The sequence below is a fragment of the Tursiops truncatus genome, chromosome 3 (assembly GCF_011762595.2).
Source record: "Tursiops truncatus isolate mTurTru1 chromosome 3, mTurTru1.mat.Y, whole genome shotgun sequence".
Classification (NCBI taxonomy): domain Eukaryota; kingdom Metazoa; phylum Chordata; class Mammalia; order Artiodactyla; family Delphinidae; genus Tursiops; species Tursiops truncatus.
Window position 1 is genome coordinate 155,351,988 of NC_047036.1, and position 25,911 is coordinate 155,377,898.

Consider the following 25,911-nt stretch of genomic DNA (forward strand, 5'->3'; position numbering starts at 1 on the left):
GAACATAGGAGGGTAATCACACTTCTAAAGTTGAAGACTACAATATTTGAGATGACACATACACTGGATGGGACTGATGGCAGATCAGACATGGCAGAAAAGAATATTAGTGAACTAGAAGACATAGCATAGAAGAAAAGGCTGAAAATACGAACAGTGAATCAGTGAGTTGTGGGAGAACTTCAGGCAGACTAATACTTGTATAATTGGAGTCCCTGAAGTTAGAACACAGATTTATTTATTATTTATTATTAGAATTGCCTCATACATTTGTGGAGGCAAAACAAATCCAAAACCCACAGAAATTTAGGAAGAGATCACAGGAAGGTTCAAACCATGGGCTCTTTGAAAAGATCACTCTAGCCAGGCTTATAAGGAAAAAGAGAGAGAAATTAATAATACCAAGAATTAGAAAGGTTACATCTCCACAGATACTACAGATATTAAAAATAAAAAATATTAACATCTATATGCCAATAAATTTAACAACTTCTATGAAATGAACAAATTCCTTAAAAGACAGACTATCAAAGCTCACTCAACAAGAAATAGATAACCAAAATAGCCCTACATTTATTATAGAAATTAAATGGATGGTTACAAACCTTCCTATAGAAAACTTTTCTTCCTGAGAACACTTTAGGCACAAAAGGCTTCATTGGTGAATTCTACCAAACATTCAAGAAAGAAATAATAGCAATATTCCACAAATTCTTCTAGATAATTAGATTTGGGAACACTCATGAGTAGTCTATGAGGCCAGCATTATCCTGATGGCGAAATCAGAAGAAGATATTATTAAAAAAAAGAAAATATCAGACCAATATCCCTCATGTACATAAATGCAAAAATTCTTAATTAAGTTTTAGCATATCCAGTTGAACAATATGTAAAGAGGACAATACATCATGACCAAGTGAGATTTATCCCAGAAACGCAAAGTTGGTTTGACATTTGAACATCAATTAATATAACTCAGTAAAATAACAGACTGAAAAATAAAAACCATATAATTGTCTCAATAGATGCAGAAAAATCAATTGACAAATTATGACATTTGTATAAAAACTTTCAGCAAACTAGGAACACAAGGGAACTTCCACAACCTGATGAAGGACATCTCTGAAAAACCTACCATTAACATCATACTTAAATGAAACACTGTGGGCCTGTTCCCCATTATCAAGAACAAAGCAAGGATATCTACTCTGACCACTTTTATTCAAAATTGTCTTAGAGTTTCTAGCCAATGCACAAAGGCAAGAAAGAGCTGAAAGGCATCCGGAATTGAAAGGCAAAAGTAAAAATGTCTTTATTCACAAACAACACCATTGTCTATGGAGAAAATCCTACAGAATCTATGAAAAAAACCACACTAGAACTAACAAGTGAGTTTAGGAAGGATACAAGATCAATGTACTCAAATCAATGGTATTTCTATGTACTAGCAACAGATAATGGAAATAGAAATTGAAAGAAACAATATCATTTTAAATAGCATCTATCTCCTAGACTAAGAGGAAAGAGCTGGTCTAGAGGGCAGGTGGAAGATTTAAGAGAGAGAAGAGCCTGAAGACAACGAGAACAAACGTCTGCTGAAACTTCTGGATGAACTGGGCTGGTGGAAATTTCATCCTCTGAGGCAGGAGAGATGGAAGCCCCACAGCAGGTCATATGGGGAACGCTGATGTCCTCGATTTCCCAGTACAACCCTCTGGACAACATGAGAGAGGAGGGATACCTATTGAGAGCAGGCAGAAGGAGCTGCACTGGTAGGGGGAGGTGGGGATGCTAGGTAGAAAGGCTCTGCAGAGCAGGGAGGTAGGGAAAAGGCCCACCAAGAGGCTGATGGCCTCGTAGGAAACATTTTGTCAAGTCTCATTGGAGCCAGAGAACAGCAAGAGGGGAAGGGAGTGGTCAGAGAAGACCTTGGACAGCCTCAGCCCCCCTCCCCTCCCTCCCATGATCACGCCTCACCTTTCCTGACCCACTGACCACGACCTGGAGGTGTGGGAAGGTAACACCCCAGCCTCGCTCAGCCCAGGGAGATGGCAGCCGATGGTGCATATTCTTCCCCCACCATCACTGATGGAGGCACCGAAGGTTATGCTGAGGGTTCAGTGCACCAAAGGAGAGGGCAATCGAGTGCAGAGGGAGTTGCAGACTGTGAGCCTGGGCTACAGAGAGGCAGGAAAGATGCTGCGTAGGAGGCACCCAGTCCCTAACCCTAACCCTCTGAATGCCAGCCCCATGGATCTTGCGCTCAACTCCTCCAGGCCTCAGCTCTGACTCATGTCCTGAGGATGGTAACACCGCTTCTCAGGTGGTTCTGGGACCAAGTGATCACCCAGCTTGCCTAATGCAGACCAGCCGGGGACTGTGGTCACTGCCATTACCAGGAGGAGGATCATCTGCACTCAAGACTTGGGAACACCAAAGGCTGGGGAGGTGCTGAGGCTTGTTCCACCCACAGCTGTGCCCAGCTGGGCACTGACTGCAGGTGAGGGACCTAGGAGTGGCCCCAGGTGTCCCATCCGTACCACCTCATTCAACATCTCCACATGGTGGCAGTATTGTCCTAGAAGCGGAATTTTGGCAGGTGGCCCCTCAAACACTAATGGCACCACAGGGAGGCTGTCGCAACAGAACTTAGCACATTAGAATGGCTGGGATAGGACTTCCCTGGTGGCCCAGTGGTGAAGAATCCACCTGCCAATACAGGGACATGGGTTCGAGCCCTGGTCCGGGAAGATCCCACATTCCACGGAGCAACTAAGCCCATGTGCCACAACTACTGAGCCTGAACTCTAAAGCCCGCGAGCCACAACTACTGAAGCCCACACACCCTAGAGTCCGTGCTCCGCAACAAGAGAAGCCACCGCAATGAGAAGCGCGCGCACTGCAACGAAGAATAGCCCCCGCTCGCTGCAACTACAGAAAGCCCACGTGCAGCAACAGAGACCCAACGCAGACAATAAATAAATATAAAAATAAAAATAAATTTTAAAAAACAAAAGAATGGCTGGGATAATATAACACCCTCATCTTACAAGTGAGCGAGGCCTCAGAGTCAGGATTCTAGGCCCCACAGGAAGCCAAGATTCTGGGACAATTAATCTACAGACCCTAATTGTTGTGATGAGAGTCTAGGATTCCAGAAATTCCACGACGTTGATTTTGAAATTCTTTTTTCTTATGGTTCTACGGCTCTATCGGTGGCTTCCTGCTTTGAGAATCAAATGATGCCGAGATCTGACGGCTCTACTTATTCAGCTGCTCTGGGCCTCATGATTCTATGACTGAGTGCTGCCAGTATTTAGAGAGTTCATTCATTCCTTTAAGCAGAATTCACCACGTGGCTACTTAGGAGGTTAGAAAACTCAGTAGCCCTACTTCCATGACTCTTGGATTCCACCCTCCCTTCGTTCCCCACACAGAGATCCACAATTCCCACAACATCAGGCCACCTCTGTCCATCTGAGGAGAGCAGGCTCAAGAATCATGCAGCCTGGGAATTCCCTGGCGGTCCAATGGTTAGGACTCGGCGCTTTCACTGAAGTGGCTCAGGTTCAATCCCTGGTGGGGGAACTTAGATCCCGCAAGCTGCATGGTGTGGCCAAAAAAAAAAACCAAAAAGAATAATGCAACCTGGAACCAGAATAGGACCAGCCATGTCTCTTGCTCTCCAGGTCCTAAGTGGAGGGGATGGAAGGTTAGGGTGCTAACACAGAAAGACACATGAGGTAGGGCTGCACACTGGAGACTGGATTATGGGGGATATTTGTCCCACAAGCCTTTGATGATAGCTTCCCATTCGACATCCAGAGGCTGGGTGCTTGGTGATCCAGGAGCAGATGTCCTGAAAGGCGTGAAGAATCCCTGGGGTATGAGATCTAGAAACCAGGGTGCATTCATCCTCACTCTCTGCTGCTCACCCTGAGCCTACTTTCTCTGTGCAAAGAGGGGGCTGACCTAAGGTTCCAGTCATTTCCATAAATCAGACCCTCTGATCAAAATCAAAATGGAACTCTCAGGGGAACTTAGAAGAGGTAACCATGTGAGGGGAGAACCAGCTATGGGACGGTATCTTGAGACAGATGGATTTGTTCTCAAAGGGACTTCCTCAATCCTCTGCAAATGCTCTCTCCAGAGACTCCAGAGGGCAGGTAACCCAGCCCAACAGGTACCTCACCCTTCATCCACAGGAGTCAGCTCAGAAACATGAGCAGACACAGACCAAGTTTGCTCTCCTGTGGACACATGCCTCCCTGCATGCCCTCTCCATCCCAGCCATAAGCTTTTCAGGCTCCTGCCACACAGCCTTCAGAATTATGAGTCCCGCCACCAGTATTCAAATCTTGGAGGGACTTACTCTTGTGAGGAACACATTATCTCCAGATACACAAGTCTCAGAGAGACTGAGACCCCAATCCTTCCTTGACTCCCTCTGGGGACCCGGGGAGAGTTGTATCATAACCCTCACTGAGCCTCCTTGCCCAGAACGCAGAGACAGATGCTTCTAGCGGGTGCTGGGTGAGACCATGGCCCCACAGTACTGGGCAGAGCCCTGGGCACCCGGAGCATTTGGTATTGTCACCATCTCAAAGAGCACTGGGGAAGTCATCTGATCCAACAGCCTGTCTTTACAAGGAGAACCTTCCAGAGAGACAAGAGGAGGCAAAAATTTCACCAGGGATCTGAACTGGAGAGGAGAGGCTCTTAGAACATAACAAAACTACAGACTAAAATGGAAAGATGTGGACAATAGTAAGAGCCAATGAACACACAGCAGGATTAGACACAAGGTAGGACACATGAAGAGGTGCACCTGCAGCAAAGAAGGGGATGGGGGAGGCAGAAAAGCCAAGATGACCCATGCATCTCAGGCCCACCCAAGAATCATGGTTCCCAAACTTTGTGCCAAGGCACCCTGGGGTGCCACAGCAAATTCCCAGGGTACTGCAGGATATTTTAAATGTTCAAGGAACACGTGGTGATATGGTCCTCTCTGTAGGACAGACACCTACTGGATCCAGGCAGTTCTGTTTCAGCTTGGACGGTGGCACATTCCTTTGTGAAGCTGAGTTTCTGGCTTTTGCTGTGATTAAAAAACAAATACCGGGCTTCCCTGGTGGCGCAGTGGTTGAGAGTCCGCCTGCCGATGCAGGGCACACGGGTTCGTGCCCCGGTCCGGGAAGATCCCACATGCCGCAGAGCGGCTAGGCCCGTGAGCCATGGCCGCTGAGCCTGTGAGTCCAGAGCCTGTGCTCCGCAACAGGAGAGGCCACAACAGTGAGAGGCCAGCGTACCGGAAGAAGAAAAAAACAAGTACCAAATGAAAACTGCTGAAGAACAGAAAGTAAGCTGTCCTCCCTGGGGCTGCAGGCACACACTTCCCATTGGTAAGTAACAGCAGTTATGTGACAATGAAACAAAAATAGTATTTTTTCTTTTAACTTATAAACATTTCTTTTCCCAAGAGCTACTAATTAATACATTATTTGGACCTAATTATTTGCTAAACAAAACTTTTAGGCATTTCTTTTGGCCTGGGGCACTGTGAAAAAAATGACAGAGCATGGACAGAAAGTCTGCCTCTGAGTACAAGCACCCCACCCCTGAAGAGCAGGTGTTCCAGGAATGACAGCCCCCCAGGCAGGTCAGGGAAGCTTCCAGAAGGGGCTTAGAACCAAATGGGCCTGGGGGTAAGAAGAACACCCGCTCTTCTGACCCTAGACCTTCATCCTGTCTGCTTGTGGCCCCTCTGAGGTGACAGCTGCAGAGCTCCTCAGCTTCCAGCCACTGACTACCCAGAGCCTTTCCTGCCTCCCCTCAACTTTTCAGCAAAGAAGGAAGTGAATGAATAATTAGGCAGTTAGTGTCTGAAAGTCTGGCTCCTTTCTCTCCAGTACAGGAAGGACCACTACCTAATACTTACCAGGCAGGGATTCAAATGCTACCACAGATGACAGTTCACTACCTCAGAAAGCAAAGTGCCCTCTCATCTGGCCTCTTTCCTCCACACCAGGTCCTTGCCTTCCCTCCCCCACCTCCCAGCAGGGGCCTCCAAAGCTCCTGGGACCATACCGTCCTTCCCCTCCAGGACTATTCTGGAAGGAACACAGCCCCAAAGGGGCCTCTGGAAGATCTATGGTGAGGCAAAAAAAAAAAAAAAAAAAAAAAAAGATCTTTTCTCCAGGGGCATCCATAAATTCTTCAGAATGTTGAATTAGACCTGTGACCAAGGGTCCGTCATGGAAGCTCCCTCTGTGTGACAGCAGAGGGCGCTGCCAGGAAGGCATCCTCCCCTTCACCTTCAGGGAGGGAGCCCAGACTCCATGGCCAGGGTGAGCAGCTGCGTGGAGCAAAGGCATGCCACACCACCCGGTTGACTCTATCCTTAAGTCAGGTTGCAGAATTTCCAGCTGAACATCAGGGAGCAGGAAAGAATCCCACTCACTCAAGTTATGATAGAAACATCCCCCTCCTGCACCTGCATTCTCTCTACCCCAACCTGGGGATGGCCCCCCATCCCCATGCTCCTGGGCTTCTGGGAAACAGACTTAGGGAGCTTCTATCATGCCCAGAAAATGGGGTGGGACCCCCGTTCCCCCATGCCGTAACCTCTATGTAAGTCTCACAGGGTCTGTGGAGGGCTGGAGGCCCCTGCCATCCAGACTCAGGTGGCACCACTCTCCAGCCTTCTCTCCGAGGTCCCGTCACCTGTCTGGAGATCCCTGCTCCCCCTCTTCTGTGCACTCACATGGCTTGTTTGAGGTCAAAGCTTTCAAAAAGACCACAGGATGGGGGCAAAGGAAGAGCGCCCTGCAAGATCACCATGTGGAAAGGGCCAGCTCTGGAAGCTTCCAGACCAGTGCCATCATGCAGCTTGCCCTGGTTGCAGCTCTCCCAAAGGAGCGCTGTGATGCACATTTTTCAAGGAACTCTAAAGAACTGGGAGTCTTCACGTGGGAGTGGGAGCGGGGCAGTTCTCAGCTCTCCCTCTCTCTCCCTGCACCATGGGAGGCTCCCCCACGCTCAGGGTGCCCAGCTTACTCTCCCTGCCTACCACCTAGTGTAGGCAGAGGGCAGGGACCAAATGACGGAGAAGAAAGCAGCAAAAGGAAGAAAGAAGGGGCCTGGCAAGTGCGGTGGCAGGAGGGAGGACTGAGGCTGCAGCGCCCACCTGCTCCATTCTCTGCAGAGCCCATCACAGCGGGACAGCCAGTCCTTTGGTCCTTCGGTAGGGCACAGCCACCGCCCTTTGTGTGTGAGGAGCCAGCAGCCTCTAGGGGGCTCCTCATAACAGCTCTAATCCCAGGGCCCCACAGTTGGGAGGGCGGGGGTGGGAGCCTGCTGCACTGGGATTGGCCCCCACCCCACTCCCACAGCCCAGTCCCCAGTAATGCGATAATTGGGTGGGATTTTCACTGAGAGAGAGGGGAAGTCCAGGGGAAGACGAGCTAACTACCCACCCCGCCTCATTCCAGAATTCTTCCGTCCTTCCCTCTTCAGGTGAGGGGGCACAGTGACTCAGAGGAGGGGTAGAAGGACAAGGCATGCGTAGACTCAACTGGATCCCACTGGCAGTGCAGAGAAAAGAGAACATTCCTTGAAAGAGAATGGCTTTCCCTCCACATCTGGGAAGGAGTCCCTGATGCAGTCACCGAGGTGACCCCTGGTCCAGAGTCCACAGGACCCCACAGGCTCCCTTTACAGATGGGAAAACCAAGATGGATAGGGGCAGCATGCCGTGGGGTACGGCCTGCCTCTTGTTCTCCAGCCACTGCCTAAACCTGGAGGGTTGCTGAGTCACTCCCTGCCCCGAGAAGCAGCCACATGCCGGCCAGTGGCCTCTGCATCGGGCCCCCACATTCTGCAGGTCACATGGTGAGGCAAGGCTCAGGCGCAGTGGAGGAGCTGATGTCCACTTGAAAAGAGACATCATAGAAGAGCCTGGAGTGGGGATTTTTATTCACGGCTCTCCTCCCCTCAGTTGCGAAACGGTGACATGGATTCCTGCTACCCTTTCTTCACAATCACTGAGACTGACTGGGTCTCCTGCTAATGCACAAGGTGGGGGAGAGAAGGGAAGTTGGGAAGACATCTCGACTTGGATCTTCCTCTTCCTCTCCCCAAATAACCCTGGCTCCTTTCTCCCTGGGCTGCAGGTGAATATGCAAACAGAGCTTTGCGTTGGACTGGGAGCTGGAGAACTGGCTAGCACTCTTTGTGACCTTGGATAAGTCACTTTCCCTCTCTGGTCTTCCCTTTCTCCATCAGCAAAAATCATAAGGCTTACCTAAGTTGTCAGAAATCCCTTCTGGCTGAAGAGGCCAGCAGCCCTGGGCAGACTCGGCGGTCAGTGGTCGCAGAGCCAGGGCGCTAACCGGCTACACTGTCCCTGGGGACCGGAAGCACCAGGACTGCCGTTCCCTTTCCTGGTGGGGTGTAGGGGAGAAAGAGGAGCCGTCAACACCTGGGCCCTAAACAGAGCTGGACTGTTTCCCAATAGTGACTTTCAGAAACGTGGCTGCACCCTAGATGCACCCTAGATGCCCACCCAGCAGCTGTCCCCAGACAGGCCGCCCCCATTCTGGCCGCTCGCCATCGGCCCAGCTCCCAGCGGATCGGCAAGGGGCCGTTCGAGGAGACAAGCCTCGGACGAACGGAACCCCAGCAAGGAGATGGACGAAAGGGAGGCGCAGCCCGACCACCTAGAGGGCAAGGGACAGAGCGCGCGACAGAGCAGGGGCAGGAGCGAGAGCTGGACAGCGCGTCGCACGGTGAGCGCAGGGCGCGCGGGTCTCCACACCTAAGGAGCCGCCCATGAGCCCCGAGGGGGCGCGGCCCGGGAGGTCGGAGGGGATACCTGCGGACCATGCAGTCCTGGGTGCCGTCCGGCCGCCAGGCCAGCTGCCCATCTGGCACAGCGCAAAGCTTGGAGCCGGCGCACCCGCGCACCCCCGCGCACCCCGCGGCCACGGGAGGGGCCCGCGCTGAAGCCGTCACCGAGCTAGCTCCCAGGGCCCCGCCCGCCCCCTGCCTGCCCCGCCCCGGCCCAGGCCCCGGCGGGCGCCCCCCGCGGCGCTGCCCCGCCCCCGCCGTCCCGCGCCGCCCCGGGCCCCGGCCCGCCGCCCGGCCGCCGTCCCACCTGGCGCAGCGCCGCCCTCGGAGCCCGCGCACCCGCGCACACCCGCGCACACCCGCGCACACCCGCGCACCCCGCGCACCCCGCGGCCGCAGGAGGGCCCAGCGCCGCCGCCCGCGAGCTCCCAGGGCCCGGCCCGCTCCGGCGCCCGCGCTCTCGGGGCGGACTCCTGGCCCTCCGAGATCTCCCGCCCGGCGATGGCCCCGCTCGGATATTTCATATTCCTCTACGGCCTGAAGCAAGCGCTGGGCAACTACCCGATCTGGTGGTGAGTGAGCCTTCCTCACGTTCTCCCCGGCCTCTGTGCGTCCCCCAGCCGCCGTCCCCTCGGGCAGGGTCCCGCGGTGGCCCAGAGCCCGCGCTCTGCCCAGCCCTCCTGTTCCGAGGGTGGTTTGTTTTCCTTGGCGGCCAATTTCGACCTGTTCGGGCCGGGGCTGGGACGCGGGTGGCGGAGTTTCCGCGGACATTGATCCCTCGGGCATAGAGGGGCTCCCAGCGTCGGACGGGGCGAGCAGTGAGCTGGGGAGAGGCAGGAAGTGGGACAGCACAGATGGCATGAAAGCTCGGGCACCAGAGGCCAAGAGAAGCCAGGAGGGCGAGCTGGGAGAGGGAGATCCGCCTGAGACTTTCCTTAAGGACATGTCTCACACACACACACACACACACACACACACACACACACACACACACACACACACACCTTAAAACAAAGTCAGTGAGACAAGACCGAACAGCTCGGAGCAGCGTAGTTACGTAAAGACTGCGGGGACCCGGCCGGGAGTGGCGGGCGCATTGGGGCCAGCACCCGGCCTTCCTGCGCCTTCCTGCCGCTGTCCCGACCGCGATGCTAAGGAGGGGCTTCTGGAGAGGTAAAGAGGGAGAAAGCATCGCGTTTGAAGGCTCCTTAGTGAGAGGCTCCGCGAACCCACATCTGAGAGGGCTGGGGCGTTCCGTCTTCCACCCCAGACAAGACACATTCCCGTGAGACCCTCCTAAATCTGGCGATGGAAGTGCAGATAAACCAAGGGAAGGGTCCTGAGGGTCTGCAGCACATATCATGAGGGGAGGAGGGAAGCGAATTTGGTAGAGCTCCCACAGGCAAGGGCCACCCCGGCTCCCCAGTGGAGAGGGGAGGGGCGCTTTGAGATGCCCAACATTTGACGAACACAACTGGGGGGAATGCGGGAGCCGAGCGGCCTGGGCGCGCCGCTGGAGGAGACCCAGATCGGAGACAAGCCTTCACACACACATGCGCGCGCGCGCGCACACACACACACACACACACACACACACACAGCCAGGAACTCTCTCCGACGGCTTGCCTGGAATTATAATAATTACGCCGAGGGGAAGTTGGGGCGGGGGGAGACTGAGTGAGCCGAAGTACATCTAATCCGATAATAATTTTTCTCTTCGAGATTGTTCAGGAGCGGGGGCGCCCTAGGTGTGGGGCGCGGGTCCAGGCGCAGCCTGGCGGGACAGGGCGGGGCAAGAAGGAGGCACCGGCGGGTACGAGGGCCTGGGAGAGGTGGCGGGGCGGCGGGGACTTGCTTCGGGGACCCCCGCGCGTCCCGCAACCCCGCGGCACCTGCAGCGCCCGGTCGTCTTCTGGAGCACAGGATGCAGCGGGCGTGCCTCTTGACGCGGGGACACTGACGCCGGGGGAACCAAGGGAGCGCGTCTGAGAGAGCCCCGCGGCCGCCCGCTCCCGCGCAGGCTTCTAATTAGAACCCGCCGCCGCCGCCGCATTCCTGGGCGCTAGTGGAAGCCCTTTCGCCCCTGCGCTTCTTCCATAAACGAGGGCCGTGTCACCAGCCTCTGGCCACCCTACGCGGTGGAATCTTTGTCCTTTTGGCCCTGAGTGTCCCTGACCTTGCTCCCCTCAACACACATATGTCACCCTTTCCACCTGGGCCGTATGTGTTCCATTTGAAAGGATCCTGGGACATGCTTGGTGTATCCGGCATTCTCCAGATCCGTGGGGAGGGGCGTCCCCTCCCCACCGACTCCTGGTCAGTGACCCACCCAATCGAGAGTCTAGAGCAACCTTTTGGCCCCAGAGGGAAGACGGCGCCATGGACCCCCCCACACTTTGCTCTCCATAGGATTCTCACATTCAGTGATTCTCTTATTTCCTGGGAAGAAGCATCTTCGGTGGCCACAATCTCAGGGCTTACTGAGGACCAGCAGTTTCCTCTCCTCCTCCCCTCTGCCCCCAGGCTGGACACAGGAAGGACGTGGTGTCTCCACAGTGGACATGAGCGTAATGAAAAGGAGGGCTCACAGAGAAAGAAATGGAGTTTCATAGCAGGCGGAAGGCTTTCTATCTTCATACCCTACCTGATGGAGTTTCCCACAGGTGGCTCCTTCTTTCTCTTGCCAACCCCCTCTCCCACTTCCCTCCCTTCCCCAAGTGAGGCCTTGGAGGGAGACCCTCTCTCTGTAACTTCTCACCTTCACACTCAGCCTCCCTAATTGGTATTCTGTTTCACCTTCCCTCCCCAAAATAAAGCCACTGTTCTCATCACTTCTCTCCACCCCACCCCCAGCTCCTCGCATATGAAAGTGAAAGTGACAGGGACTTCCTCACCTGGAGAAACAAGGAAACAACCCAAATTGGGAGTAATTAGGCTTTGAAGTTGGTGTGGTCTTGGTGGAAAGAGAGGAGGAGGTGGTGCTGCATCCTGTGGGAATTTAAAGAGCCAACTGCCTCCCCGGGACCGTCTCGGAAGAGTGTCCTTCACACTAGATGCTCAAGGTCCAAAGGCAGGTCCCGACAGAGGCACAGAGAGACAGCCCTAAGACCAGAATGTTGAAAGCTAAGGAGACCTCCAAGAGGTCTGTGCTCCTTGTGTGACAGACAACGGGGTGGGGGGTGGGATCCAGAGAAGAGACCTGGGAGGTGACAGGACAGAGGCCTGGGCACCTGACCCCAGAGGCATAGCATGGCCAGACGCCAGCTCCTCACAGGGCCATGTACTGCAAACCTACAGGGAGGCCCTAGCCCCCTCCCCCTCACTCCCCTTGTCCAGACTGAGCTCTTGTTTAATTAGAATTGATCAGAAGGATCCAAGCGAACACAGAACAGGCATCGTGGTCAAGGGGTGAAGACCAATACCCAGTGTGCACCTGTGCTCCATGATGTGCTTTGGGCACCTGCCTCCTACTTCCCGTGTCTGGGCTGAGGGCATCTTGTGATCCCCCTGTGGCCTAGCCAGGGCCCTGGAGGTCAGCCTGTTTTCTCCCCTGCCCCCTCACCATGGGGCCAGGCCCCTTCATTTCCCCCCCCCCCCAGGTTGCAGTGCTCCATTCCCGCCATCTTCTGCCTCTGTTCTCACTGCCCTCCCACCCTCCGCTCTAACCCCATACCCTCACTGCCCCCAGAGCTCCAGCAGCAGTGCTTTTACCTGCCCAGAGAGCCCGGTCCCCCTTTCCCTATCGGGACCCCCTTCCTGCCACCCAGCTCCTCACCAGTTTCTGATGGACCTAGGGCTCCCCAGCACTGAGTGGCACCTGGAGTGGACATCACCCCAGCTGGCCCGGGAAGTTCCCATGTTCACGTCCCGTCGTCTCCCACCCCTGGGCCAGCTCAGTAGCCTGAGACATGCTCCCAGTGCAGCATTTCTGGTTCTCCCACCTTTCACTGCCTCTTCACCCTCCTCCTTAGTCCCCGGCACCCCACACTCATGTGCACGCAGACACCCTGCTCTGAGAATGTGTCCAGACCCCAAGGAAGGCCAGCTCAGCTGTCACCTGCCCCCCACCTTCTAGAACCTCTTCTCTGCACAGCCTTTCCTGGCACCAGCCCCACTGGTTCTTCAGGCCCAGGGGTCTTCTCAGTCCCGGGTGGGACACAGGCTTCCCTCAGTGGGACGCACTGTTTGGGGGTGAAGGTGCATGTGGAGTTCAGGGAGAGTGAACAAGGGCTCTGGAGGCACTGCCCAGGTCCCACAGCCTCAAAGGGTGGGTGAGGTGGGGGCTGAGGAGGAGGAGGGACGAGCAGCCACACAAGGTGAGAGGTTGCCTGTGTCAGATGACACGGGACCTGGTAGGGCTGAGCAAGGCTCTGAGGCTTCTCAGGCAGGCAGGGCCCAAGCAAGCAAGACTTCCTGAGCTGCCCTGCCTCTGTGAGCCTGCACCACTGCGAGTCCCTCCCCAGGGCAGCCCTGTCCCTCCCTCCAGTCCTTCCTTCTCACTCTGCCCTGTTTGCCCGTCCCTCTCTCTCTATGTTTCTGTCTCTCTCTGTATCTCTCTACCTCTCTGTCTCTGTCTATCTCTCTGTCTCTCTGTGTGTCTGTCTGTCCCTGTCTGTCTCTGTCTCTGTCTGTATTTATCCCTCTCTACCTCTGTCTCTGTCTCTAGCTCTCTCTGCCTCTCTCTGCAGCTCTGAGGCTGGTGATGGTAGTGGCTAGCCTATGAAACTAGAGAAATCCAGACACCAGTTCGACACCCCCAGCGTTGTAGGATCTCAGGGTGCTGGGAACGATGTTCCTCCGCAGAACCACCAATGCACATCCTTGTCTTGAGGAGCAATGTTAGAAACAACCATAGGTAAAACATATGTGGTCAGAAAGCTTGTTTGGTACCACCAAGTTCAATACCCATCATCTTGATTCCTTGACAGCCCACCACGGCACACGCTCCTTCCGGAGCACAAGAGCATCACTCATCTCTCACATCCAGCTCTCTCTGACTTGGCCACCTCAACACTTGGGACTCTGTCTGGGGCTCAGGTGCAGCAGCTTCTCCCAAGCTGGCTAACCCTGCATTTTACTGGGCTTCTTGTCATTTTTTTAAAAAATAATTTTGTTTTATTTGCACAAGCCTGCTGGAATTCTTTGTGATGGGGAAGAGGGTGAATAAATACAGTTGAGGAGGAATACAGTCTGGAGGGGTTGTAAAAACCACACTTTCCGCGGTGGGTCCCAATGACAAATCTCCAGCCTGCAGGAATAGGAATTGCCTCGTTCCAGAGGGGCTCTGCCACCATCCTGCAGGTGTGGCCCGGGACAGGGCAACCAGGGCTTGGATGTACCACCTGTCCATGAAAGTATCAGTTATACTCAAAATGTAGTCCACAGACCACAGCCCATCCGTGAATGGTTGTCCATGGAGAAATAAGAACTGAAGTTGAAAATACGTGTTTGGGAACAGTTGTGGCAGTTTTTTAAATGTATTATTTTGTGCAGCATTTTAATGTCATCTATAAGAATGGGTTAGAAATTAAAAAAAAAAAACCAAACCAAGTTCTCTAGCTAGTTTGAGAAGCCAAAGCCCCCCACGGTAGGCAACCCCTGCTGCGCCCAAGTCTGGGATCGTCCGTATGGACCACATCCCCTCAAGGCTTTGCCACCCAGCACTTGCCATTTGCGCTTTGGAACCAAATGCCAGAGTTTGTATTTGCCCCTTTTAAGTGTAGTTGAAGGACTGGAGCCACCCATTGTTGAGAAGTGTCAGGGGAAGACCCCCACTGCTGTTCAGTGTGTGAGAGGCTCTCGGGGAAGGAGGACTGGACTTCTGTGCGGCTCCAGCAAAGGCTGGGAGCAGAGGCTACAGGTGACCAAGAGGCAATTTTGGCTCAGTATAGGAAAGGCTTCCTGGGTCTGAGAGTGGTGGTGGTGAGCTGCCCATCCCCGGAGAGGTAGAAACAGAGGCTGAGGAAGGAGCAGCCTGCTTTGGGTGGAGGGTTCCCATGGACACGTCAGCGGCTGAGAATCCGAGGTTTACAAGGCCCACATCCTCCCCCCACCCCCACCGTGGTCAGCACTGCAGCTAATAGTCTTCCTGGTTAAGTCCCCTAGACTCTACCAGGCACAGCTGGGGTAGTTTGGTTCACAGTTACACAGCAATCGATGACCCCATCCTGACATGCCTTTACCCGCCACCCCCCAGCAGCATGCCCTCCCCACCGAGTGCACCTGCATCACATCACACTTGCCCCTAGCCTCGCTCAGCTGGTCCTGGATCTGACTATACCCGCCTCCTCACTCCTCACCTGGCTGGGCTGGACGCTGTGGGGTGACATGAAGAGATGGAGAGTAAGGCTCTGACTCTGGCCAGGCTGCCTGATCCCAGGGGAACCTGTCCTTCCCTTTGTAGAATTGTCACAAGGACGGCACCTATATCACCATGCTGTGAAAGCCCATGGGGTATTTGTTCTCCTTCCTCCCCTCTTGACCCTTCACCCCTTGTAGCTCCTAGATAAGATTTGGTTGAACAAATGAATGAAGGAATGAATGGATGGAATCTTTCCTGTTAAAAACAGAAATTATCAGGTGGCCTGTGCTTGGGGACATGAGGACACAGCTGACTGTTTTTACAATCCCCCTGACTGAGCCCCGGCTCTGGGGCTGGGTCCCCACCATGCACCAGAGCAGCTCTGCCTCGGTCTCCCTCCCAGCCTCTCCAGGTGACACCCTGGAGGTGTCTCACACTTTGGTGCTTCCACATTCCATCCCCGACAAAACGTGCCGCTGCCGCCCAGGGAAGCGGGCAAATGCATGGCCGCGGGCACGGGAGCCTCTGCCCGCCTGCTGGGACTTGCGCAAAGTATGTGTCAGTAATCCCGGCTCGGCCCGCTGGGGCAGGAGGGGGTGCTGGGAGGGCTGCAGGCAGGGCCATGCAACCCAGGGGCTGGGAAGAGATGGCCCCCAACACCAGGGACCCAGGTCCTGGGACCCCTCCCCGTGGGCCCTCCTATCGCCAAAGGTGTTCCAGCTCCTGGGGAGGGGTCTTCCAGGCAGGAGAGAGAGAGAGCATGGAGGCATGTGGGCTTTTCTCAGAGACGCCATAGTGGGTAGAAAGAGAAGGCAGAAGCTGGAGGGCTCTGGGGCAGGTGAGCACCCTTGGGGGAGTCTGGGTCCTGTAAGCCTCCTGGACAGCTCCATCCAGAAAGGACAGAGCCTACCCATCAAGCTGGGTAGCCATCAACCCACAGGGCAACCAGCCCCACACTCAGGGCCTCTGGTCTCAGGACAGCAACCTGGTCCAGCTGTGGAGAGGCCCTGACCTTAGAAAACAGCAATTTGGGACAGGACAGGCACTCTAGAATCCTCATGTGTCACCAAAGGGAAGACCCATGAGACCAGCCAGGGTCCTCCTCAGCAGAGGCCCTGCAGGCAGAGTGCAGAACAGGGGCCCCCAGATGAGGACTGAGCAGAGATCTGTGCCTTCGAAGGACAAGAGAAGATGTGGCCTTGCTCTCTGGGAGCGGCCCCTCCTGGCTCAGACATGGGAGGTTGTGCATGAGGAGTGGCAAGTTTCAGCAGGGTCCAGAGAGGGCGGCTAGCAGGGCTGGGAGCACAGAGCACTTCCTGGAGAGGTGGCCCCGGATGACGTGTGGACAGAATGTGCCCCAGCCCCGCCAAGGTGTGAATGAAACTGCCATGCCCATTGCTCACTTCCCCTCCAGGAGCCTCTGATAGAATGTGGTCCAGCACCTCCTTGGACAGACGGAGAAACTGAGGCCCAGGAAGGAAGGGCAAAAACAGTTAATTCAGTGAATAATACAGCTGGTGACCACATCCTGCCCTCCAGGCCCAGCCAAGCTGTCCTCTCCCCAGAACCCCTCTCTCTTTGAGAATTGCTGTGAAGTCCCAGCTCTCCCTCCAAAATGCGCACAGCCACAGGCAAGGGCAGAGCTGTGCCCACAGTGCACAGGTACCCTGTGTTTGCTGGTCTTGCAAAAAGAAATCAAACCAGCACTCAAGAAAACTAAGAGCCTATGACTCCGTTAAGATCTGCCAGGTAACGGTGCACAGGCACTTAGCCTCTCCGGTTGAGGATCCACCCCCAGAGGAGCCAGGCAGGGGCGGGCAGAGAGGGGGCCTGCTCCAGGTCCTGCCTTTGCCCCCAGCCTCTGTCCACAAGAAGAGCCTTCTGTCCTCTGGTTTCACGGCACATTTACGGTAAAATCCGCTTGAGTGAAGGCCGTCAGCTCAGGTTGGGGCAAAGCTGGCCCAGGCTGGGTCCTGAGTGGCCTCCTTCCCCTGCATGTCACAGCCAGCGCCTTTGCTCTATCTTGAGTAAGACTGCCTGGCAAGGCGCCTGGCCTTTCAACAGTGCAACAGCGCAGTCCTCAACAGGAGCAAACCAGGGAGGAGGGAGAAAAACCATTAGTACTTTCAGGAGGCAGCCGTGGCTCACGTGGCCCCAGCCACAGGCTGGAACCAGAGTCTAGGAGCCACTTTGCAAACTGCACACATGGTTGCTTTGGGTTGAAAATAGTACCCCCACTGAGAAAAAAATTAGTACTAAAAAATTAACCAACAATAGCATTCACAAAAACCTGGAAAAAAAAAAAGTTCATCATCTTACCAACTTAATACAGGCATTTTCCTCACTTCAGGTTCTTATTTCATTCACACATTTTTCATGATCATAATAACAGGGTGCAGAGAAGATCGTGGTCTGTTTTCTAAGGCGTACCATCTCCCATTAAACATTTTGCATTTGTGGGGCCTTCTCAGCCTTGGTGCTAGCAGTTACTCAGGCCTGTGGTGTGAGCGTGCTGCAATCTGCTTGCCTGACCATTGGCCCTTTCTGCTGTGTGGATGGCCCTGCAAGGAGGATCTCTCCAGAGTTGGAATTTGGGGTAAAGGCTCAGGGCTCAGAGGAGGTGGGGGGGGTCCTCCCATATCTGCGCAGGGAAGGGTGCATTCAGTTTGGGACAATCTGGTTTTTAGGGGCCTTCGGGACATCCGATGTGACATCCAGTTGAGCATTTAAAATTCTAGCTCCCAGCCAGGGGGCGGCTGAAGGTGAGGGTGTGGGTGTTTCCTGGTTGCCAGCCTGCACTTCAGGGTTGACAGCAACAAGGGAAATGGAACAAATTCCTCGTAGGGTGAACTGTGGTGGCCAAGTGCAGGGTGAAGGAAATGGGTGCAGTGAGGGCAGGCTGGCCTCTTGGCCTCTGCCCGCAGACTGGGCAGGGCCTTCATGGCCCTGTGGTTCCCAGGCCCCCAGGCCCACCACCCCAAGGGAAGGGCAGCACAGCCCCCTCCTGCCTGGCTTTCCCTGAGGCCACAGGACGCAGCTTTCGCCCATTAGGGCAGGGCCAGCGACCCCTGAGGTCATTGTCGGTAGAACATCCTGCATTGGCGATGGCCGTGAGGAGGAGGAGATGCATGGTGATCCCAAGGCAAGGTCAGGACCTCACGGTGACCCAATACATGGGCCCGAGGGTAAAGGAGGGGTGACTGATTATGGGGTTCCCACCCCCAGCGCTCACCTGAGCACCACCACCCCTCCTGTGAGTGGCCCTAAGTCAGGCCCCCAGGCCCACCACCCCAAGGGAAGGGCAGCACAGCCCCCTCCTGCCTGGCTTTCCCTGAGGCCACAGGACGCAGCTTTCGCCCATTAGGGCAGGGCCAGCGACCCCTGAGGTCATTGTCGGTAGAACATCCTGCTGGTCCCCAGTTTGCACACCTGTCAAGCATGTGAGAGGCTGAGGGGGAGATTGGAAAATTAACCTGAAGCCCCAGACACCCAGGTGAGAGCTCAATGAGGCCTGGTCCACGCTTGTTACCCCTCCAGAGAACGCCTCTTAGCAACACTGGACAGAAGACCATGACTTTGCCTCCTCAGGGTTTGGAAACGGGCAGTCCATTCCCTGCCTCAACATCCCCCTTCCCACCACAACACTTCTGGAATGTTCACCATTGCTGCTTCCTTCGTCTGTCACCACCTTGCTCTTTCTAGGATCTTCACCACCTCTGGAAGAGAGATGTGGGGTCCGGCCCCTGCTTATTGCTGGCTCTGGGACACTGGACTGAAGGGAAGCAAGTGGGCAGCCCCATGCAGACAGACGGGGCTGTGGAGGGCGGGGGCTCACGTCCTGAGCCTGGCTGAGTGCGCTCTCCCCTGCCTCTATAACAGACCTCGTGTTCTCAAAGAGCAGCACTGGAAGTTTCTGGAAGCCTTGGGATTCAGAAGCAGAAACCAAAGGAAAACCTTGACTGCCAGACCAAAGGGTTTGGACTTGAAGCCTTGGGAGGCTCCTTGGACTCAAAGTCCCAGGACTCAAAGCTGGGCTTACCTTCAGTGATACCAGAATTGGTGGTTTTCAAACACCAGCAAGCATCAGAACCCCCGAAGGGCCTGTCAAAACAGGGCACTAGGGCTTCCCTGGTGGCGCAGTGGTTGAGAGTCCGCCTGCCGCTGCAGGGGACGCAGGTTCGTGCCCCAGTCCGGGAGGATCCCACGTGCCGCGGAGTGGCTGGGCCCGTGAGCTGTGGCCGCTGAGCCTGCACGTCCGGAGCCTGTGCTCCGCAGCGGGAGAGGCCACAGCAGTGAGAGGCCCGCGTACTGCAAAAAAAACAAAACAGGGCACTAGCCCCGAGTTTCTGATCCAGCAGGTCTGGGGGGGCACTGCCTTGGAACTTGCATTTCTGACAGGTTCTGTGGTGCACTGTTGCCTGCCCAGGGGCCACCTTAAGAGGACCCACCTGTCACCCAGCTACCTGGCATGATAGCTGGGGAAACCAAGGTGCAAAGGGTCCAAAGTAACAGGCAAAGTTGACCAGCCAGGGGACAGATTGGGGCCACCACACACATCGCCCTTCAGTGATTGTTCTGTGTTGGAAACAGGGTCATATTGAATCAGGGAGACCAATAGTGTTCTGTGTCTTTGGGTTTAATGGTGTCTGTGTGGGATTTGTTTATTAATATGATGTTTATCTTACTCTCTGTCATGTTCACGTTCCCCCAGATTTATATGTTGAACCCCTGACACCCAATGTGATGGTGTTAGGAGGTGGGGCCTTTGGGAGGGGATTAGGGTTAGATGAGGTGATGAAGGTGGAGTCCCCATGATGGAAATAGTGTCCTTAAAAGAAGAGAAGAGGGCTTCCCTGGTGGCGCAGTGGTTGAGAGTCCGCCTGCCGATGCAGGGGACACAGGTTCGTGCCTCGGTCTGGGAAGATCCCACATGCCGCGGAGCGGCTGGGCCCGTGAGCCATGACCGCTGAGCCTGCGCGTCTGGAGCCTGTGCTCCGCAACGGGAGAGGCCACAACAGTGAGAGGCCCGTGTACCGCAAAAAAAAAAAAAAAAAAAAAAAAAAAAAGAAGAGAAGACACTAGAGTTCTCTGCTATGTGAGGACACAGCGAGAAGGGGGCCATCTGTGAACCAGGAACCCTTCGCCAGAACCCCACCATGCCTGCACCCTCATCTCAGACTTCCAGCCTCCAGGGCCGTGAGAAATGAATGTGTGTTGTTTCAGCCATCCTATCTACTCTTTGCTGTGGTGGCCCACACTGACCAAGATAACTGCTCATAAATGTTATCTTGTGTGTACTGGTATTTAATACATCTTAAGAGCATAATAGCATATTAGAAAGGGGGAGCCTTGGGAAGCCAACCTGCCAAAACCCCATCCTGCCATGTTAACTCGTTGACGTTGGTCAGGTGTCTTCCTCTAGCCCCAGATTCTTGGTCCAAGAGATTCCCCGGGGTTCCACCTACCAGGTTGTGTAGGTTGGAGAGAGTCATATAGTGGGCAGGGCCAGAGCCAGGACCACACAGGTGATGATGATGGAGCAGGTAGGCCAGTTAAGTAGCTAGGCAGTGGCTAATGGCAGGTGGTGGCAGAAGTGATGCCTGGGGCTTTGAAGGAGGAAGTAACGAGCCTCCAAGAGAGAGGCACTGGTCCCTGAGGAGGGGTGGTGCTGGGGACACAAGCAGAGGAGGGGGAGGGAGGGAAGAGCTGTCTAAAGGCTGTGGTAACCAGCCCTTGAAGGTGGCAGACCCTTGGGCTACACATGGAGGGGCTACCTCCTTGCGAGGTTCAGTTCCTTCTGGCCTGAGCAGCTTGGAGGATGAGAGAAAAGAGCCAGCATGAGCAGAGGAGGGAGATGGGGAATATTCAGTCTTCACTGCATGACAAATGACCAGAGTTATGGCTTCAAACATTCCCTGTGCATTCACAGAGTTCACGGCTCTGCAGGTCGGAAGTCTGCGCAGCTTGTCTGGGTTCCCTGTTCAGGGTCTCTAGAGGCCAAAATCAAAGTGTTGACCAGTCTGGGGCAGAATGTGCTCCCAACCTCCCCCAGCTGTCAGATTCTGGTCCTTGCAGTCCCCACGTACTTGCGGCGATCTGCCGAGGGTGGTTCTCAGCTCCTCGAGGCCACTTTCTGGTCCTAGAACACAGCCCCTTCATCTCAGAGCCAGCACCAGCTTCAGACGCTGCTGATGTCTCCAACTTCTGCTACCAGCTGGAGGCTCTGCTTTGAAAGCATGCGTGTGGATAGATTAACTCAGCGTGGTGGCCCTGATTTATGTCTGCTGTCCACTGCAGGTCCTGCAGACATAGCAAGTGTGATCTGTCTACGTTAAGAGTTCTGGACAGGAAGGTGGGCACTCTTCATGCCATATCAGAATCTGGGCCTGGGGGGTGGGAGAACAGGAGAGCAGCCACCTCCTTCCAGGGGTGCATAGCTGCCCTCTGTCCCATCCCCCCAAACCACGTCCCCTCCCAAATGCTCCTTAGATGTCCCCCTCTGGATGCCAGGCCCCTGGGACAAGGAAATGACATCTTTATTTGTACCCACCAGTAACAGCAGTTGAACTCACCTTCAATTATGAATGGAGGTGACAAGCTGCAGCAGCATTTGTGGCTTCTGAGATGCTATCACCAGGAGAAAGCAGATACTTTCGTCTCAGATGACAGTTTGTTCAGAGGTTACAAAATGCCATTGAGCTCTCAGCCCATCATGTAGGCTCAGTAAAGAAACACACAGCCCTGAATCACAAGCTTGTTCCCTGTTGTAACCCTATGTCAGTCTGCTTGTTTTCTTGTAACTGTTTCTTTCTTCTCCACTTGGTCTGGGATGATGACTCGACTGTAGTACAGAGAGTTTGTGCCGGCCAAACCCACTTCCCCTAGTGGTCACATCTTACATAAGTATCAGAATGGAGACCACGCTAGTGCACAGCCAGACACAGGCTGACTTCACCAGTCTCTCCACGGATGCCCTTTCTCTGTCTCAGGATCTGACTCGGGAGCCCAGGTCGCATTTGGTGTCATTGCATTTTATGCGCTCTGAGAACCTGGGGAGGCGTAGAACACCAAGATGGTGGTGCCCTGTAGTTGCAGCACTTTCCAGTTTACAGCATTCCTCTCCCACTAGGCTGTCTCTGGTCCCTGGCGAGACCCTTAGACAGGACAGTACGTGGTTATCCCTGGGGTCTGGGGCCCAGAGTCCTGGATGCTCCCCAACATCCTGTCCAGCCCCCAGCCCCAGGCCAGTGCACCCTCCACTTCCTCCTGGAAGGGCATGGGAGGAAGGAGTTACAGATCTTGGTTTTCCAAGTGTTAATTGACTGGGGGCAACTACCTTCTTCTCAGATTAGAAATTGGAATCCTGGGGGTGGTAAGGAGATAACATATGTCCAGTTTGGAATTTTTTCCAGCTTTATGGAGATATAATTGACAGATAACATTGTGTAAGGTTAAGGTGTACAACATAATTATTTGATGTATTTACATGTAATAGGGATGTATATATTGCAAAATGATTACCACAATAAGGTCAGTGAACACAGTTTGGATCTTTAATATGAACTTTTTATGAACCAATTTATCCTTCAAGGCCCAGCAAGATTCAGTGACCTGAGTTGGGCCCCCTTGACCCTTCCCTGCCCACTTTCTCCCACACACTGGACCCTCCTGTGTCTGACAGGACCCCCCCCACACACAACTTTCTGCCCTCCTTGGGCAGGGTCTGCATCACCCAGATCCTCTTGGTTGCCCAGCTCTGGAACAGAGGAAACTTTCTGGAAATAATTCAAGGAACTAAAGGGGCCGCCAGGTCCCGAGGGGGTGGGAGAGGGATCCAGTCAGGCTTGGTGGAGGCCAGAACAGCTGGAGTGGCATCTGGGCTGGGAGCTGGCTGCCAGTACTCTGGCCATGCTCTCGGAGGTGGTCATACGGGGCCTGACTGGGAGGAGGTCTGGGAGGAGACAGGGGTAGGGGAGCCGACTTAGCACCCCAACCTCGGAATGAGCCTGGGGAGAAGCTGTGAACTTGAAAGTCCCACTCTGCTTTCCCTGGAGCTGTGGCGCGGCGGCGTGAAGGGAGGTGGGGAGGGGCCGAGGTGGGGTCAGGCTCTATGCTTTCTGTGGGTGGTGGTGGGGTTCTGGGGATGCGCAACTCAACCCCCACTCAGAATGGGTCCTGGCCTCTGGTGTCTGGCAGAGGGACCAGCACCTCGGGAATGGTGAGGACCGAGAGAGACTGAGTCTTCTTTCTCTTTCTGTCTGAATTGAGTGACCCCTTCTTCTTCCACTTGTTCTGAGTCTCCGAGTACATTCAGCCAGTAAAAAGAAATCAACTGAGTGGATTTGCCTTCTGACGGACCCTCTTCGTCCCTTCTCCAGTTCGAGCCAGGCTGCCAGCAACAGAAGAGAAGGAGAGAACCCCCATGAACCTCAGGAGCCAGCCCCTTCAGAAAGGCTCCATGGCCAGAGCCATGAAGGTCAAACCTTACCCTAATGTTCCATCAGGAAATGTTCAAACATCCAGAAAAGATGCAGGACGTCGACGGAGAACATCTATGTACCCACAACTCACATTTTACCTGACCCAGTGTATCCATACCTAAGCATCCCTCTATCCACCCACCTGTTCATCTCATGGTTTATGTGCCCTCAATCCACTCTTTCCCTGAACACTTTGGCTGGCTCATCGTTAACTAGAGTTCAACATTTGTTTACAAATCACATCCCACGTGGAGCATCAAAATGCGGCACAGATAGATGTGAAGTACCCTGGCTCACGGAGTGGAAGAGCCACAGCCTGTCACGGCAGCCTTGCCCGGAGTGACAGCTCATCCCTGCTTCCAAATGGAAACCCCTAGTCCCAGGCACACTGGGACAGTTGGTTCCAGCCCCACCTCACCTGCCAGCCTCTGAGGCACCTCTGCTGGGGCTCCTGTGTGCTCCAGGGCACATAGGTTGAAAACCACTAGCCTGGCCCCCACAGTCACGTCTCTGGCCTGGCACTCCATCGAGGCCTCCAGGACTGGCCACAGCAGCCCTTTCTTGGCCTGAGACAGAAGGAGCCTGGTGAGTGACCAGCCAGGCTAGCCAGAGATGGACCCTGAGCTATGGGAGGTGCCATAGGAGCTGCTGAAGGATCCTGAGCCAGAGTCCTGATTCTCCCCCAATCCAGCTCCTGCCCTGTGTCCTACCTGCTGTCTTCACAAGGCTACTCAGTTCCCGTGACCCTTCCGCATGAGCCTCTCCACTCTTTACAGAAGATGTCATCCCAAACTCTTGTGCTGCCAGTTCCACGTTACATCCTGTTCATGCCGAGTGGCGTGGGGGAATAATGCTAGGCAAGGGTGGGAGGTGGGGAAGTTCAGGGTCACCGGGAGGGGTACCACATGGTGGAAACAGATAGCCGACGTCAGCCAAGGGCAGTCGGAGGCCAGCCACACGCGCCGATATAGGCAGAGTGGTCACTGGGGCCGGGATGGGATGTCTCAGTGGGTGGAAGGGTGTAGAAACTGGCTGGAGTAAGTTGGGTAGGAAGTGGAGGTGATGATGTTCTGGAGGAGGACTGGGGCCCAGGGAGTTTTGCCCTCTGATTTACAGGTGGGAGGTTCTCCACGAAAGCATGGGCTGAGAGTGGCAGCGGGCACGCAAGTTAGACACGGCCTACCTCCCCCGCTGCCCACCACCAACCCGTCCTGAACATCTGACCTCAGCCTGGAGTGGGCAGAGCTGGCCCATCTTCTCCACCCTGCCCACTGGGTGCCTCCAAGAGCAGACTGCTGACCTTGGCCTGCATGCCGCCTCTCAGTCCAAGGGCCAGCTTCCCTCCCACCCTCCCATCCGTGCATTCAGCCTGTCCATCAGGAAGCTAAGCACCTAGGGCAGCCCAGGGGTCCCGGAGAAGCAGCAGAGCAGCCCCTGTGGTCTCCGCTCAGAGCCATCTGTGCAGGACAGGGTGCAGGAGAGCGAGGCTCAGATCACAAAATACTTCCTAGAGAGGAAAGACCTCACAGCTGGGTGAAAGCAGAGGGCTGGCCTTTCTGAAAACCTTGGGGTCCCAGACTGTGGGGTGGGTGTGAGAGAGAGCTGGGGAGGGTCAGGCCTGGCTGGGCACCCAGCACCCAGTAGGCTCTGCAGGTAGTGAAGGAACAAGCAAGGGAATGAGCCAGCCCCACAGTTGAATGCCACTCGGGAATATGGACTCAGGCAGTGGCATGGGGACGTCCGTGATATCTGGCACGAGGTCATGGCTGGTCTTTGGCTCATCGAGTCATGAGGATGGACAGGATGGGGAGTGTGCCCAGGGAGGGGGGTCAGCTATTGGAGCATGGATGTGGGAGGGACCCAGGAGGCCAGGAGTCTGGTCTGGAGGCTTCGGGCCTTCCCCAGGAACGGGGACTCTAGGGCTGGCCACTCATTAAAAGAAGGCTCAGCTTCACTTGAACACCTGACTGCAAGGTGTCATGGACAGTCCCTGGGGAAAGACAGGTTTTAATTCTTGAGAGATGCACTTGATCAGGAAGGGAGAGCAAGCAGAGGACAAGGGCTGCATGGTTGCCCAGAAATGGTGGGCAGGAGGGCACGGGATGAGAGGATACCATACATGGAAACCCTGTGTTCAGGACTTCAAGGAGCAGTTGCCCTCTCCCAACCAGCTAACTGAAAACAGAACTACATAAATGCTGCTGAGGCGAGGCGTAGAGGGTGGCCCTCACACAGAAGGGCAGGGGGACTGTGGGGGACACCAGGGACTCCGTGTGGCCATGG

General features: G+C 54.8%; 1 protein-coding gene and 1 long non-coding RNA gene across 2 annotated transcripts in view; one reads left to right on the forward strand and one right to left on the reverse strand.

Annotated features, from left to right (window-relative positions):
* The window catches only part of LOC141278373 (uncharacterized), a 35,395-nt gene extending 25,646 nt beyond the window's left edge, over positions 1-9,749 (reverse strand). The window contains exons 1-2 of the long non-coding RNA XR_012331011.1: positions 9,409-9,749; positions 8,303-8,441 (exon numbers count right to left, since the gene is read on the reverse strand). This is a non-coding gene — a long non-coding RNA (uncharacterized lncRNA). The remainder of the gene's footprint in view (positions 1-8,302; positions 8,442-9,408) is intronic.
* WNT3A (Wnt family member 3A) overlaps positions 9,139-25,911 on the forward strand; it is a 79,668-nt gene continuing 62,895 nt past the window's right edge. The window contains exon 1 of the mRNA XM_019937394.3: positions 9,139-9,419. Within this exon, the coding sequence (XP_019792953.1) occupies positions 9,349-9,419 (71 nt within the window). The 5' untranslated portion in view covers positions 9,139-9,348. The remainder of the gene's footprint in view (positions 9,420-25,911) is intronic.